Source organism: Periplaneta americana, chromosome 14 (assembly GCF_040183065.1).
Source record: "Periplaneta americana isolate PAMFEO1 chromosome 14, P.americana_PAMFEO1_priV1, whole genome shotgun sequence".
Lineage (NCBI taxonomy): Eukaryota > Metazoa > Arthropoda > Insecta > Blattodea > Blattidae > Periplaneta > Periplaneta americana.
In genome coordinates this window covers 69,607,172-69,624,061 of record NC_091130.1, presented here as the reverse complement: position 1 = coordinate 69,624,061, position 16,890 = coordinate 69,607,172, and the positions used below count along the sequence as shown (strand labels likewise).

The 16,890-nt window shown below is 36.3% G+C and overlaps 1 protein-coding gene across 1 annotated transcript in view; it reads right to left on the bottom strand.

Annotated features, from left to right (window-relative positions):
- Window positions 1-13,102: 13,102 nt before the first annotated feature.
- Window positions 13,103-16,890, bottom strand: part of armi (probable RNA helicase armitage) — a 44,890-nt gene continuing 41,102 nt past the window's right edge. Inside the window, exons 6-7 of the mRNA XM_069845517.1 lie at window positions 15,423-15,677; window positions 13,103-13,785 (exon numbers count right to left, since the gene is read on the bottom strand). Of these exons, the coding sequence (XP_069701618.1) occupies window positions 13,426-13,785; window positions 15,423-15,677 (615 nt within the window). The 3' untranslated portion in view covers window positions 13,103-13,425. The remainder of the gene's footprint in view (window positions 13,786-15,422; window positions 15,678-16,890) is intronic.

Genomic DNA, 16,890 nt, shown 5'->3' with positions numbered 1-16,890 from the left:
ACAATCAGTCCTAAATAGAACATATAAAATCTACATCAAACCTGTATAATTGTATGGAAGGGAGAATTTAGTTACAGCTAACAGTACAACACTACAGAAGACAGAAGCAACACAAAACCTTTCTATGAGAATCATTACAGGTCCCCTATTAAAGTCCTGCAGATACTAACCAAAAATATGAGAAACTGATGAGGATGCTCCAAGATTACTTTTGGTCAAAATAGGCCTATCGGACAAAGGAACCTCAAAACACAACCAAGATATATGCAATATATAGAAACACTAAGGCCAAAAGAACTTAAATTCAAACCAGAGAAACTGCTGCATCCAAGATCACCATTGAGCTACCATGATATCCTATATAGAACAGAACTAACCCAAAATATAAAGAAATCTTAAGGACTACCAGAGCAGTTAAAATTAGTAGCACTGGAAACTATCCATACACTATACCCACAAGAAAAATGGCTCCATATCTACACTGATGGCTCATTGCTTAATAAAAATGAAAGTGTTGGAACCGGAATACACTGCAAACTCTTCAACTTATATGTTTCTGCAGGACATTTCAATGGGGAATTCCTAGCTATAGATATGGCACTCACTCAGCTCCTTTATAGAATAACTGAATTCCAGAAAGTGGTTATACTAGTGACTCATCGATGGCTGTCCAGGCAATAGCAAAATACAATGCTCCCCTCAACAAACGATTGCAGGAAATACAAAACAAAATGGAAATGCTGCTGACACATGATAAATATAAACTACAGTGGGTACCAGCACATTGCCGTCTATACTGAGGATCACGTAAGACTAATTTCAAAGGGTGCTATTCATAGACATTTCGCTAGCTCGCACTACGAGCGTGCTAAACTAGCCCCGGCTATCGACTGGTTACTTGTACAGGATTCATATCATATCGCTAACATTGGTTTATGAATACGAAAAACGTTAGTTCGCTGATCATCCACTGGAAGCCCACGCTAAGAATGTCTATGAATATGTCCCTAAAAGACTAATTTAGCCATCTCTTCAGTGTTGCCAACTAATACTAGATATCACCAAAAGAGGATAAAATCACACAATGCCATGTACAATAATAATGATGTCTTGCTTATTTACCACATCTCATCTTTATGTTGGGGAGGTGTTTTCTGAAAGGTTCAATAATTTGTGAAAGAGTATATTTTTCTTCTGGACCTCTCACACATTATGTTAGTAGTTAGTAGATTAGTGTATGATCTAATATTAAAATGTATTTTGTCTGACAACGTGAAATTCATTGCTTTGATTAAACAGTTTACGAATCACAAGAACTAGCCTAAAAATGTATTTTGTTTGATCACGTGAAATGATTAGTATGAATTCCGAAAACAAAATGCCACTTTGAAATGTATGCTTTAGAACAGCGTTTCTCAAACTATCGTCTGCGGACCACCTGTGGTCTGTCCTTGTGGTCCTTCAAAAAAGACAGAAGAAAAAAATAAAATTCAAACTAATTGCGTATCATACTGTAGCTGAATATCTCAGAGTTTGTAAATGACACATGGCAATCGCCTTTCACCTTTTCTCCCAGTACTGACATTTTATGAAATTTATTTACCCTACCTGTCTATCGACTACTCACTCTACTCTCAGAAGAAAAAAAGATGGATATTTAAAGCACTATGAACGTGGTGTTTCTCGCTATCTTTTCCGTGCACATCTGACGCCGTGCCTGTAACCCAGCTAGGGACTACCCAAATTCAAAACAGGACCAAAGTACCGAAACATTTCACGTATTTATTACTTTCTTAACAGTTTGCACATTGAAATGGTCACGTACTGTATGTCGTACACCAATAATAGAGCATGCAAAATTGCATCTTTACTTGTTCAAAATCGGGCATGTTTCTGCATTAATTTTTTGTATTTCTCTCTTTGACGATATAAGAAATTTTCTTCTATTAATATTAACTTAATTAGTTAATACTAATATAAAATTAATTGAATTAAATTAATTATTTCTACATTAAAATATAAGTATATTGATATTAAAGTATGCTACAAAAATGATAAATTTGCTTTCAAAGGAAACAAGAGTAAGGTGGTCCGCAGAACTATTCTGACTTTAAAAAGTGGTCAACATTTCAGAAAAGTTTGAGAAACGCTGCTGTAGAATATTTACTCCATTACTGTGATAAAAGTCTAAACACGAAAGAAATTAATTAAAACGTGAAATGGTATTTCTTTCGATTACTCAAAGGCATGTATCACACGAAATATTGTGACAGCTGCAACGGGGTTCGAACACGCGTCCGACGAAACGCTGGTACGGGGAGCATCTGCATGCTGAAGGGCAGAGGGGGTGTATTACGTCAACGCGGCGAGGGGAGGTTACGCGCGCAGCTGCTACTTGCGGAGTGAAGGGGGGACGGACCCTCCCGAATCGTCCAGAGGAGTCCGTCGAAGTGGAGATATCCAGATAATTCGAGAGAGCTATCTCAGGACACCCGTAGAAATTTCTCGTAACTATGGTTTAGCTATAAAAGAAGAAACGCGAGCGAACTTGAGCAGTTTTTCAGTTTATTCAGTCAGTCAGTCAGTAAGCTAGTCTTGTGTAGCAGTGAAGCCAGCTTCGAGACCAGAGCGCGACTTGAGTTGTGTCCGTAACTGTGGAGCCTGAGGCCCGGAGTTCGAGTGCAGTGGACCGCAGTTGGAGGGACCTGAGTTCGAGTACAGCGGATCGTCTCTGAAGGTCTGTGGTTCGAGATTCTGTGAACGCGAGTGACTGAGCTAGAAGAACTGTGAACTGAGAACTGACCGTTCTGTGTTGTAAATAGTGCTTTGTAAATATTAGTTAAGATTAACAGTTCATTATTGTTCGTAATAGTCCAAGTAAATTGTCATTGTCGTCAGTGGAGTGCACTAACGAATACTGTGTGGAGAGCAAATCCTATTGTTGAGATAATAAAGTTACATTGTTGTTAGTAATAAAACGTTACAATATGTGATATTTATTTACACTTAGCCTACCCGACTCTAATCTTGAAATTGTAACCGCAACACATACAATAACTATTATGTATCAATATTAATACTGATATTAATTAATTATTAGTATGTTCAAATTTCACTAGCTTCCAGTAATGGGCTCAGAAATCTAGAACAATTTGAATTTTCAGAATTTAGCCTAAACTACTGACAACTTGTCACTGCTGCCAACATAACAGTTATAAAATCATTACCAGTTGTAGTCTTTCTCAGTACCAAAATTCGAAACGAAGTTGGCAAAAGAAAATTCAACCTGCAAAGTAGAAAATTACCATAATCCAATGGGGGGGGGGGGGAAATGGTAGGTTTCACTGTTAGGGTATTAAGTAAGCTGACCTGAACTATACAAAGTACTGAAATGGCAGATTACCTAGCTAAAAGAGGCACAAAAAATCCAACGAGTATCACAGCATGAAATGCCCTACCAGTCAGCCAAATAATAACAGAAAGATCAAAGAAGAAGTAAAAGAACAAAATGAAGCCGCAAGTAATATGAAGTCTTGATCTATCCTAAATAACAAATACTCAGCACTCGATTCACCCAGACAAGAAGCAGTGGTAGCGTTTCATATTATAACATAACATGACTGCTTGGCAGTTCACCTACACAGGATTTCCATATATCCTGTGCAACAAGAAAAACTCAATGACAGCAGATCATCCTTCACATATGTCCAGCATTACATAGCTGCATTAGAATTGACTTCAGCATCAAAATTATATGCAGCCATCACCACCATTACTACTATTATTTATATGCCTAATTCGAAATTAGTATTTTGAATGCATATGAGGGTCCATCCCAAAAACAACTTTTTAATTCGAAATCACAAAATAGTCATTAAGTTTCGTATTTGAACTAACGAGATTTTACTGTATTCAAACTAAATCTAGCATTTAAAGGCTCTTGCAATGTATCAGACAGATTTAACAATGGTTGAAAGGGATCCATTTGGAATGGAAAATTGTTGAGACAGTCATCCAACAAGTAAAAGAGTGTAACAAAAGATGAAGTAATTATTACAACTTTGACCAAGTAGAATAGTCTGCTGCACAGTGTTTTGTTGTGTTCTCTACAATGTACATAAAACTTCCATAATTGAAGGGCTCAGAGCCAAAGGCGACTAACCCACAATTACAAAATGAGTAAATAAGAGTTGATATTAAGAGGATCCTGACAAAGATGATTGGTTTTACAATTTATTTTAATTCGTCTACATTAAATAAATACAAAATATATATATATATATATATATATATATATATATATCACGAATCTGTAACAACAACGTAGAGTTTTGAAAATTGTGGGTTGGTCACCTTTGGCTCTGAGCCCTTCAATTATGACATAAAAAGAATGCATGAAAGAACTGACAATAGTAATATAGAAATAATCCCTATCTGTGCAAAAACATAATATCAAATGATATAAAAAAAAAGTTCTAAAAAGGAAAGGGACCATATAGAACTACTGGAAGAACACAGGAAATTTGAGAAAGAGAGAAATTTAGGTACAATGAAAAAAAAGATACCAGTACGTAAGATATCACATAAAAATTTTTATTTCAATTACATATTGTATTCCGTAGATCTTACAATAGCATCATAGCTTAAGAATATGGAAAAAGTCAAAAGTGACAGGGGATTTATGAAATTCCTTGGATTGCATGATTCTATCCGAGATGGACCTTGTGGAAAACCACACAAGGCACGAAGTTTATCTTACACTTCTGTTTCCTGGTATCACAAATGACGTCAGAGTAAACCTTTCATGTCATTACAGTTTGTTCTCTCGTAGATCGAATAATAGACATTTCAAGTCAAAATTATAGAATGAGTTAAATATAGTAAGCAATTCATTCACTTTATAAACACAAACAATGCATCAGTTCAGTAAAAGGTATGAGTATGGAGAAATTTTATTGTTTTAAACTTTTTCTCTTGGTCCTACAAAGCTTTAAAATAATTTATGCAGTGCATTGAAGACCATAATACATGAATAGCGAACTCCTTTATGACAGCAGAGAATAATAGAAGGTAGATGGAGATCAGATTTGTGTTCTGTATTGAAAATATGAATGTTCTGATCTAAATGTATCTTGGCTATTAACAAAACATTGGGGAAATAATTTACTCACAAGGTAAGATCAGTATCATTAGGGAAAGAATTTACTCACAAGATAAGATCAGTATTCCTAAATTTTGGGAAAATCTTTTTACATGATGTCCATTTGTGCACAACTGCCATTATTCTTAGCACTTTCTTTTGTAACACAACAACATGTTTAGCTTCAGATGAGTTGTCCCAGAATATTAATCTACGTTTTATTATAGAATGAAAGTATGTCACTGCTGAAGGTGTATGAATGGATTCCAATTGGGGAAAAAGGAAGGGGGGAAAGACAAAAATTGACATGAACACAAGCATAATTAGAACAATGAGAGAAAGAGGATTGGAAGATGGGGCATGGGAAAATAGAGAAAGGCTATAGAATCTTGAAAATGGGTGCAGAAAGATGTCCTAGGACATTGTAAAACAAGTATGTCATTTTCAGGGTTATTTATATCGCCAATAGAAGACAAGGTCTTACTGCATAACAGGTAGAGCCAACACTCAATTGTCTATACAGAGAAACAAATCGAACCTAATCTCATTATCGTGGTAAAATGGTGTCTAGCGTTAGTTCTACTGTCACTTCCTAAACAAAAATTGTGCTTTAACAATCATATATGGGTATTATACCTGATGTATTCATTTCTCAGGGCCAGATTTCTGGAAGAAAATGTTTTTTTTTTTTTTTTAAAGAAGTACGAAATATTCTAAGCTTTTCATATTTATATCTTCTTCCCTGTACAGCAGGAGCAATTGACACACAAGGCTTTCTGGTTCAGCATATTTATATCAATATCTGTATACAGTACCACATGGTGGAAGTACTGAACAGCCGAATTATGATGGTAGAATGTGTTTGAAATTTTTCAGATGGTCTGTTCAAACTATGTTATACTATCATCACTAGGGCCCGGATTTCGATGACTTTGCATCTTTTTTCTGACGATGCTAGGACAATGCTCTATGGAAGATAAATGTAGCTCATATCATCTTCAGTGAAATTAAACCAATTTGATTGGTCATTTTTTATGCATTTTTGGACACTTTTCTCTGGTAGGGCATTTTTTACGGATTATTACTATTACTGTTATTGCAAGTTATCTTGAACCTTACATCCCCTAAGTCTGTCTTTCGAACTGCTTGGTACGGCATGTACTCATCGACGTAACGGCACGGCAAGGATGCCCCTCTCTCGGGTAACGTGACTCTTTTCAGAAAACGTTGGTTCTTTCACTTCACAGCTCTCTACTGTAAAAGAACTTGGTTCAATACAGACATCATCTCACGACACTCTGGTTTTGAGAGGAGAACATAGTTTCGTAGCAGGTTTTAATTAACCTATAATGAGTAAGTATTTAAATATAATCGTGTATACATTCCTCCTTTCTCATCCAAGGTGGGGACCGGCAATGGCGGAGTTACTACAGCTATTTCTATACATTATCTATGCCTACATGATTTGCACCTACGGCTGATATATACATATTCTTATAACAATTTTTACAGGCTTATTATTTGAATTTACATTAATTTACAATTATACACAATCCATATCCCCATCATTGCTGCCATCATCATCATCGTCGTCTTCATCGCTTGATCCAAAATTAATTATTATTTCGTCAATGGCATCATCCATTCGGAATTATCTTCTTAAACGTAGGTACTACTTTCTGAACAAGATAGAATTCTTCGATTGTATCCCGAATGACGAAGTCATCCACTTCAACTTTACACAAATCCTAATTCTGGAATGAAATAGTATGTTTTGCAGAACTATAACAAAGTAACTTACAACAGTAATTCACTATGTCGCTCACAGTGCACACACTATTGTACATAACTTTTATAGTAATCATTTCTAAACATTACATACCTATTCTTTCCCGGAGTAATGTGAGGTTCATTCAGTTGTAATTCAGTATTATTCTCAATTCTCTTCACGGAACTAATACTTTTGCTAGATTATTCAGGCACTCTCTCATATTCCTTATCAAGAGGTTCCAGCAAACATTTGTTTAATTTTTACTACTCGCAACACCTATATTATATTTGCAATAATTTCTCTTTCTCCGCTGTGGATAACAACGTTACTTTTTCCTGTGGTGGTGTGATTTCACCATAATTACTACCATGTGGTTGCTGCTCCATGTTAACACTACTGATGCCCAGTGAAGGAAATAGTTCTATGTTTCTTGACATGACATCATGATGCGGACCATGCGCAAACAACTCAGTTGGCTCCACCCACGTTACGTGCTTCCTTCCCTCTACCCCTCTGTCCCCGGTCAGAAAGTTCAAGATAACTTGCAATGACAGTAGTCATATTTTAAGAACAAATCCGCGTTTTTGTCATTTTTAGCGATTTTGATTGCATTATTGTTAATATTAGTAAAATTATGTTTCTGAAGCACGAAATCCATGAATTCTTGGAAATCTGTTGCATTGTGGCCTCCCCTATTCATGTTCTGTTAAACATTTGGACTCGTCCAACTAACCGGTCATGTCTATTTTAAGACAGACTTTGTCCTCTAAAGGAATGTGAGGGTGAAATTACCTGTTTGAGGTTCGCACTGTCACGGGTTCTTGATTCTGTGCTTCTCTTTCTTACGGACGCAGCGCCATATATGGTTAAGGCCTCAAACTCACTTAAGGCGCTGTATTCAAAGATGGTACATGTAACCTGCTTGGCGCATGCTTGCCACAGAGTTGCAGAAGAAATAAGGGATAATTTTCCAGATGTGGATAAATTAATCGGAAATGTGAAAAGTATTTCTGAAATCACCATCTCGTGTGAATATATTCCAAAGTGAAGCCCATGGGATACCGCTTCCACCAGCTCCAATACTCACTAGGTGGGGAACCTGGTTAGATGCCTGTAATTATTACTGTGAACATTTTGAAATTGTGAAAAAAGTCATAGATTCTTTTGATAGTGACAGTGCAGCATCCATAAAAACATCCCAGGACCTTCTCTCTCACTCAGAAATTCAAGGGAAATTGGTCTACATAAGATCTAATTTTGGATTTTTGCCACGAATTATCACTTCCCTGGAACAACGTGGATGTCCTATGTCAAGTCAAATAGAATTGGTGACATCAGTTGTAAGTGATTTAAGTCGTGTGAAAGGTGAAGTGGACAAACTTGCCTTTGCTAAAATGGAAAATGTGTTGAACAAGAACAGTGGATATGACACAATGTGCAAGATTTCTGATGTACTGTCAGGCAAGAAGTATTCATCTGTTGAAGAAGAGCTGGAAGCCAGTGATATTTGCTGCTTTAAGTATGCTCCTGTATCTTCAGTCGATGTGGAAAGAACCTTTTCCATGTATAAGTCATTAGTTGATAATCGACGGTCCTTCAAATTTGAAAACTTGCAAAAGGTGTTTGTAAGTTATTGTAATGCAGTGTTGAGTGATAAAGTGTAAGTGATATTGCCATATTGCACAAGGAGGTCGACAAATAAAGGTAATTTTTAAGTCATTCTTTTTTATTTTTAGGTCATTTTTAATTGATTTTAAAGTCAAAGTCATCATTTTAAGGCCATTCTTTAGTATTCTTTAGGTCATCAAAATCCGGGCCCTAATCATCACACTGCAAGTCATACATTGTAAAGTGACCAATGGCACCTTGTGTATTATGGATAAACAGGTAACATGTGGTCAATACCATGCAAGATAACTGCTTCTAACAACACAAGCAGTTTCCTTACAAGGTACACAAATCTTACTTTCCTGTCCAGCAATCAAATTCAGGTCTTAGGATTTCAATAAGTGCTGCCACTTTTGTACTGCAGAGAATAGTAATCTACATACAGTAGAAACCCATTTATCCAAAGTAAAGGGGACAGAGTCATTTCCTATAACATTTTTTTTTTTTTTTTCAGATAATCCATGACTGCCATTTTCTGTAGTGAAAGAAAAATGCTACAGTATTAATACGTGTAACAGTGTAAAGCAACACTACTCTACATACTGTATGTTCTGTTGACATTGCGAAAGCACACACTTGATAAAATAATTTAACACAATATGCACTAGCAACTGCTCAACACCTACAGCATCAAAGAAGTGAATACATGCAGAATCACTTGTCACCTTCCATTCAACCATAACTGGTTCCACAACGTATCTAAACAATAACTTTAACTTTACAGGACCAATATATACCTGGTGACGTCCACACCTGTGGAGTAACGGTTAGCGCGTCTGCCTGCAAAACCAGGTGGCCCGGGTTTGATTCCCAATCAGGGCAAGTTACCTGGCTGAGGTTTTTTTCCGGGGTTTTCCCTCAACCTAATATAAGTAAATGCTGGGTTACTTTCAGTGTTGGACCCCGGACTTATTTCACCAGCATTATCACCTTCATCTCATTCAGACGCTAAATAACCTAAGATGTTGATAAAGCGTCGTAAAATAACCTACTAAAATAAAAATAAAATATACCTGGTGACTGTTACTGAACACAAAAAACAAGTGAACTGAGGATGTGAAAAGCGGATTTCTTTACCTACTGCCTTCCTTAAAGGGCATTCACCTTTATAGCCTTGCTGTGGGGTGAGAACAAGATGGTAGCCATTTAACTGGCATGACTGACAGAACTTCGGTCAAAGATAGAAGATAACTGAGATAAACAGAAACATATATCAGAAATAGACGGACAACTGATAACATTTTACACTGGTGTGTACTTTGGAGTAGGGTGAGAACACGCATGCACAGCCATACATCTTCCTGCATGACTATGTTAATATGTGAAGCGTACTATAGAACTTAAACTTTCAACCACAAAGAATCCTCTCATTCTTTTTTGGAGGACTGTACATTTGGAATTCTTACAAATAAATGGACGATTTTTCACAGAACAATTAATGATGAAGGATGGGTGGAGCGGAGAAAAATTCTCTCCAGCACCAGGATTTGAACCTGGGTCTTCAGCTCTACGTGCTGATGCTCTATCCACTAAGCCACACCGGATTCCCATTCCAATGCTGGATTGAATCCTCTCAGTTTAAATTCCACCTCTTGGGTTCCCTCCAGTGGCCAACCCTCATGCACTGCGTCACAGATGTGTGATAGTGGCACAATGTCCAACACACTAATGTGTAGAAGTGCACTCATTATGAGTGACTAAGTGGCCAGGATCCAAAGGAATGAGTGCCATCTTAAATCACTAAGTGATTATTTTTGCATATCACATATTATTATGATGTACCAAAGTACATATGATATTTCCATGCAGAAATTCTGCATCATCATATGATGAAGGATGGGTGGAGCACAGAAAAATTCTCTTCGGCACTGGGATTTGAATCTGGGTCTTCAGCTCTACGTGCTGACACTCTATCCACTAAGCCACACCGGATTCCCATTCCGATGCTGGATTGAATCCTCTCAGTTTAAGTTCCACCTCCTAGGTTCCCTCCAGTGGCCAACCCTCAGGCACTGCATCACAGATGTGTGATAGTGGCACAATGTCCAACACATTAATGTGCAGAGGTGCACTCATTATGAATGACTAAGTGGCCGGGATCTGAAGGAATGAGTGCTGTCTTAAATCACTAAGTGATTATTTTCGCATATCATATATTATTATGATGTACTGAAGTACGTATGTTATTTCCATAGAGAAATTCTGCGTCATCATATGATGAAGGATGGATGGAGTGGAGAAAAATTCTTTCTGGCACCGAGATTTGAACCCGGGTCTTCAGCTCTATCCACTAAGCCACACTGGATTCCCATTCCAATGCCGGATTGAATCCTCTCAGTTTAAGTTCCAACTCTTAGGTTATCTCCAGTGTCCAACCCTCATGCACTGCGTCACAGATGTGTGACAGTGGCACAATGTCCAACACACTAATGTGCAGAGGTGCACTCATTACGAGTGACTAAGTGGCCACTCTACACATCCTTCATCATATGATGACGCAGAATTTCTGCATGGAAATATCATATGTACTTCGGTACATCATAATAATATAGAACAATTACGGTAATGTTAAGATGGAGTTAGCTGTAATTATTACAAAGTCTTGTTCATACTACTTATTATGTTCGTTATAGAGATGGATATAAACTTGAAGATATCTGTAAGAGGATTTCGGATATAATTGCTAATACTAGTAGCACAGCATAAGGAGGCAATGCAGTACACCAAAATATAAACAGATGGGCTGATCATTTTGTAAGCTACATGGATAGAGTTCCAGGGGTACATAACTTTGTTCAAACTGTTATGTCAAGACCATATTCATCCATTAGGAATGTGAACTGCCTGTTTCTGTAAAATATCACAAAAAATAACTCAATAACTGATTTCCAAATCTCCCTATCTCACAAAATCAAGAAAAATTGTTTTAGAGAATGTATTACCGGTAAGCAATTCTGAAATAAACAATTACAAGTATTGAAGATTTGGTTACTGTTGGATGGATTTTGGAACAGAACTTTGCCAGACAACAAACATGCATTACATTGTTCATTATTAACCATTACAGTACCTATCTAAAAACTGACATGTTTTAATTAGTGGAGTTTGCAAATGAACTCTTCAATTATTGTATAAATCAATAATAAGATTACTTAATGGTACAGCCAGCCGAAGTATTTTTAATAGGCTACATTTCAATATTGTAAGCATTCTTTTATAGTAACCAATAATATGATGTAGAAGTATGTAAAGTTTAGTATAAATATTAAACAAGTAATAACATTGAGTTGTGAGTTTCCGGACTTGTGCCGCATTGCCTCAGTTACCGAAGCTAACATTTCAATCACAGCAGGCTGATCGAAATGTTAGCTCCAGCAACTGAGACAACGCAGCACAAACCCAGAAACAACCCTTCAACAGCAGCCGCAGAAGCCTACAACAACAAGTAATAATATTATTTACCTATGGTTCCCCCGCCTTTTTGTTTTCCAATTATAATTTCACAAAATGCCTCACAATCCTTTAACCTCATTTCTATCCCTGTATTGTTCAGACTTTATATTCCATATTCCAGAATATTTCTATTCATTTTACAATTATAAAATAATATATCAAATTCTTTGTCTTCCATTGCTATGAGTGCGAGGACTTGTCTGCTCTCATTCTACTAATGCTCTAGCTAAATGTAGGGTGACCAGATTCATATCGATAAAAAAGAGGACACAAAGCTTCAAAAAAAGAGGACATTGTTCGAAAATAGAGGACAGAAAAAAAGGTTTTGGAAAACGTATTATATGTCCTTCACGTGTTAAATTTTATGTTGCCTTGTTACCATGTTTCGGCCTGCTATTGGCCATCATCAGAACTGGTTGTTGCTGGTTTTGGTGCCTTTTGTTTTGTTTCCTGTGAGGGTATGTTTTTGTAGTGTAATTTGGAGTCAAAGAGTGTGTGTGTTCTGAAATTGAGTTGTGTGTTCAGAATTTCATTTGGATGTGTTTTTGTGTGTTTGTATATTTCGTATTGTTCTAGTGAAATATATAAATACACAAAAACACAACACCTACACTGTGTTACTGAATGTTGACTCAGTCCACGATAGCTGAAAGTTCACTCTTGTGGACTTGCTTCTTTTTAAAACTCTTTTCACTTTTATCTTTTGAATTTCTCCTTTACTATTTCCATTTTCTCGCCAGTGGATCATTTGCGGCATACTGGTTGCTGATATAAGCTTTTGTACTGCTTGAATTCGTGGGGAATCCACATAAGACATTCCTGCAAGTTATTCTGCTCGTCTGAACTGGGGCAGATAGCTTCTGTACTTTATTGTAAGGGACTGTCAAAAAAAAGTCTATGGATTTGATGATCAACAACAGACGTAAAAAAGAACAGAACTATGACGAAAGCTAATCTGAAGGGGGAGGATAAGAAAACTACACTAATAAGATATTTAAAAAAAAAAAAGAGATGCATATTTAAATCATTTGCGTGTTCCTGATGGGATATTCTTATTAGGTTCAAAGGGATTCATACAACAGTCTCAATTAATATTTATTAACAACTTACATAAATAGATTATGTTGTATATTTTATGAATTAGAATTATAAATATACTTTGTTACCCATCTACTGTCTATAGCAACTAAATTGAATGTAGTAAATTCATACAGTAATAAGAGTAATTTGCACATAAAGTGACCTCTCAAGCAAATTAAACTGAAATCATCATCATCATCTGAAGAAACATAATAATTCAATTTGCAAGAAGTCTTTGTTTTCAAAATAAAAAGAGTCTATACAGACGTATATTGTCATCCCAGTAAAGTGGATGTCACTCATCAAATATTAATCATTCTTCATTAAGATCTAATGCCAGAGAGCCGTAATCTATTGGTAGATCACAGCCAATGTAAGCTTCATGTTCAACACAATAATTGAGAACACTTCGCCAGACTGGGTCCCAAGTCAACAGGTGCGGATTTCCAACAATGATAAGTAGGGCCCGAGCACGGGTTAAGGCCACATTTAGTCGTTTCGGTGAGGCAACGAAGCCTAAAGCATGTCGAACATCAGTTTTCAGCAATGTGATATTACTGCGGACAGCTGACAATATTATTACTTTCCTTTCTTGTCCCTGAAACTCTTCTACAGATCCAATTTTGGGTATGGGGACATCTAATTCCTCGAGAAGAATACGGATCTTTTGAACCTGAAAAAAAAAAAAATTCCATTTGTTAAAATTTCAATATTTTGCGTTTAGTATGAAGGGTATAAGTGCACTTTTCAAAATATTTGGATTAAATGGAGAGTGAAGCTAAAATTCCCCTTTATTCAGGCTGTGTGTTACTCAAATAGGTACTGCATTATAGAGTTGTAAAGAAAAACTACTTCACCAGTTGGTTCTTTGGTTTGGCGTACAAGAGATAAGCTTAATATGTTGCAGTTACATTCATTGTGCTCCATTCTCTCCATTAGGATGTTACATGATTGCAGTCTTGTTTCCGATTTTTGGATAAATGATGCCCTACATCGTCGTAGTATTGTCTACTAAATGGATGTACAGGCATCAATAATACGTTGCTACATGTCGTCTGGTGTTGCTGGACCATTTTGATAGACAGCATCCTTGACCGCTCCCCAAAGAAAAGATTCTAGTGGCGTAATGTCAAGAGAACAAGCAGGCTAATTAACTACCACGTCCAATCCACTTACTACGTTATTTTCAGTCCAGATCACGAAAGGCTCTTAAAGTGTTATGTGCTGGGCATTCGTCATGCTTGTATCACATAACCATTCTGTTCCTCAAGAGTACCAGTATGGCCTTCAAAAAGTCGGGAAAAATGGTTCTTAAGAATCTGGTATATCATTTGTCATTTAGGGTACCATTTACGAAACTAGGCCCAATAATGGTATTGCAGTGCTACAAAGTGTCATTTTATTTCAGACTCAGTAAGTTCGTACAGTATGAGTTCCATATTTTTTGTACCCCTCAGTGTTTTATATACCATGAATTCACATGAGGACGTATGGAGCTAGAATTCTATGCTTTCTTGACCTCAGCACTAGAATGACATGGTGTGGTCGACACCACGCTCCGACCATCTTTTATCCCCGGGGGACTCGATTTGATAGGAGGGTGAGTAAACCTTGGGGACATTGTGAAAGTTTTGGCAACAAGAAAAATTCCGTTACAGCCTGGGACTGAACCCAGGACCTTCCAGTCTGCAGCCAATTTCTATCAGTTGTGCTAACCAGCCGCCCAATAATAATAATAATAATAATAATAATAATAATAATAATAATAATAATAATAATAATAATAATAAATTAATAATAACAGATGTCTTTATTTCTCACAATTTAAAACTGTGAATACCAAGTGAGGTGGGTCAGTGGTAAAACCTGTTCTTGTATTCAACAGGTTTAGGGTTCAAATTCCAGGGCTGGCCAATGTGAACGTGGTTTTTAGTGGTTTAGTGAAATAACTAGGGATCAACTTATTTAAAATGTAAATGTTGGATTGATTCCCATTTGCACCGCCAAAATCTTAATCCCTACTGATTGTATATGGTGGACATGTCTACTGAGATAGTCATTAGATGGCATGGAGTAGGTGTATTGGCCAATAGATGACAGCAATCCAAAGTATCAACAACAATTTACCAAGCCAAACAGAGATTCGACAGTCGTGAAATAAATGATCTTACAGTTATAATATAAATAAAACCTAAGATAAAACAAACTGGGAATATATTATCCAGTATATCATATCTTTACAAAAATGTTCCTTGATCTGTGTTTGTACAACCCCTTACTTTCATAAGATGAAATGCAATATATACTAACCTGTTTCTGATATGGTGTTATAATTCCAACATCATCAGAAGACAATCCCACATCATACAGAATATTAATGTAATATAACACTTGAACAACTTCCTGTGGGTTAAACCACGATGGACTCTCCCCTTCCTGGTAATTTTCTCCCCTTACACCATGAAAAACAAGTGCAGGTGGACCCCAACTGTTCTTTTTACGTTGTGGTAGTTTAGAAGCCAAGGACGCCAGTAGTTCTGCCTCTGGGCCTACAGTTTGCGAAACCTAGACAGAGAAAAATAAGTACAAAATAAGGATATGATTTGATTTGCTTGTACAACATTAAAAAACCTATTTTTATGGCACCTTTCTGAATATAACTAAAACAATCATCATGTAATAATATTTTCTGTGTATTAATATTTATAGAACTGTAGGTGGTAGAATTAGAAGTTCCTAGAGTTGGCTAAGTACAGTCGTTAGTTCAGTTAAAAAAATAGTGATGGTTATTGTAATCACAATAATCCAATCATTTAAACTCGTAGTATAGCAACAATTCGTTCTGAAAATAAAATCTCTTTTAGGCTATAATTTCGAACAAAATTATGTGTTGCAAGAAATATTCTTTAATACCACCCACCACATTGGTTTAATATATCTACAAATTATTAAATCCATTAAATTTCTTATATAGGAATTTAACAGAACAACTGTAGACACCTACCTGCCTTCGAAATAAAACATTCACACTTGGATACATGACAGGATGCTTAAGACTGCGTGAATGTTATTGACCTAGGAGAAATGTATATGATCCAAACATAGTAGAATTTCGATTATAATCGAATTAAATGGTATTAAATAATAAAAGACAGTTAACAAAAATAATAACAGTAGGAAAATTGTTGCTCTACTGTATAACTCTGTATGCTGATTGATTAAAATTCCAGTACAGATCTTGTCACAAGACAAGTAACCAAAAATCCGATGTCAATGCAGCCTTTAACAGTTTATGTCCAATACACATTAAGGGAAAATTATTTTTCTTTATCTATTCACTTTCAGGTCATCTGATTTCTTGTAATCAATTTTATATATTATTACTTCATCAGCAAGATTCGTCATCTTTCCTGGTTGAAGCCTCATTAAAATATTTCAGATTGCTGTAACGAGTTCCATGTAAGTCCTAGGACACTGCATAGTGTGTCACTGAAGAATCTATTTGGGTATCTTTATCTGAGAATTAGCAGCAATTCAAATTTTTATGGGGTAAGGTTACCACCCTGCGACCAACCCCCAACTTGGAGGACCAGTCTCAGTATTTACATCTGCCTAAAACTGGGTAGTCCAGCTCTATTTCTGGGCATTGGGTAGTTCCAGCACATCTGAAATGCCAATTTCTGTACTCACATAAGAAGCAGAAGTTAAATACAACAAATTAAATTGTCGAAGCTAAACAAACTGCAAATGATCTTCGAATTTTAAATTTTATCAAGTG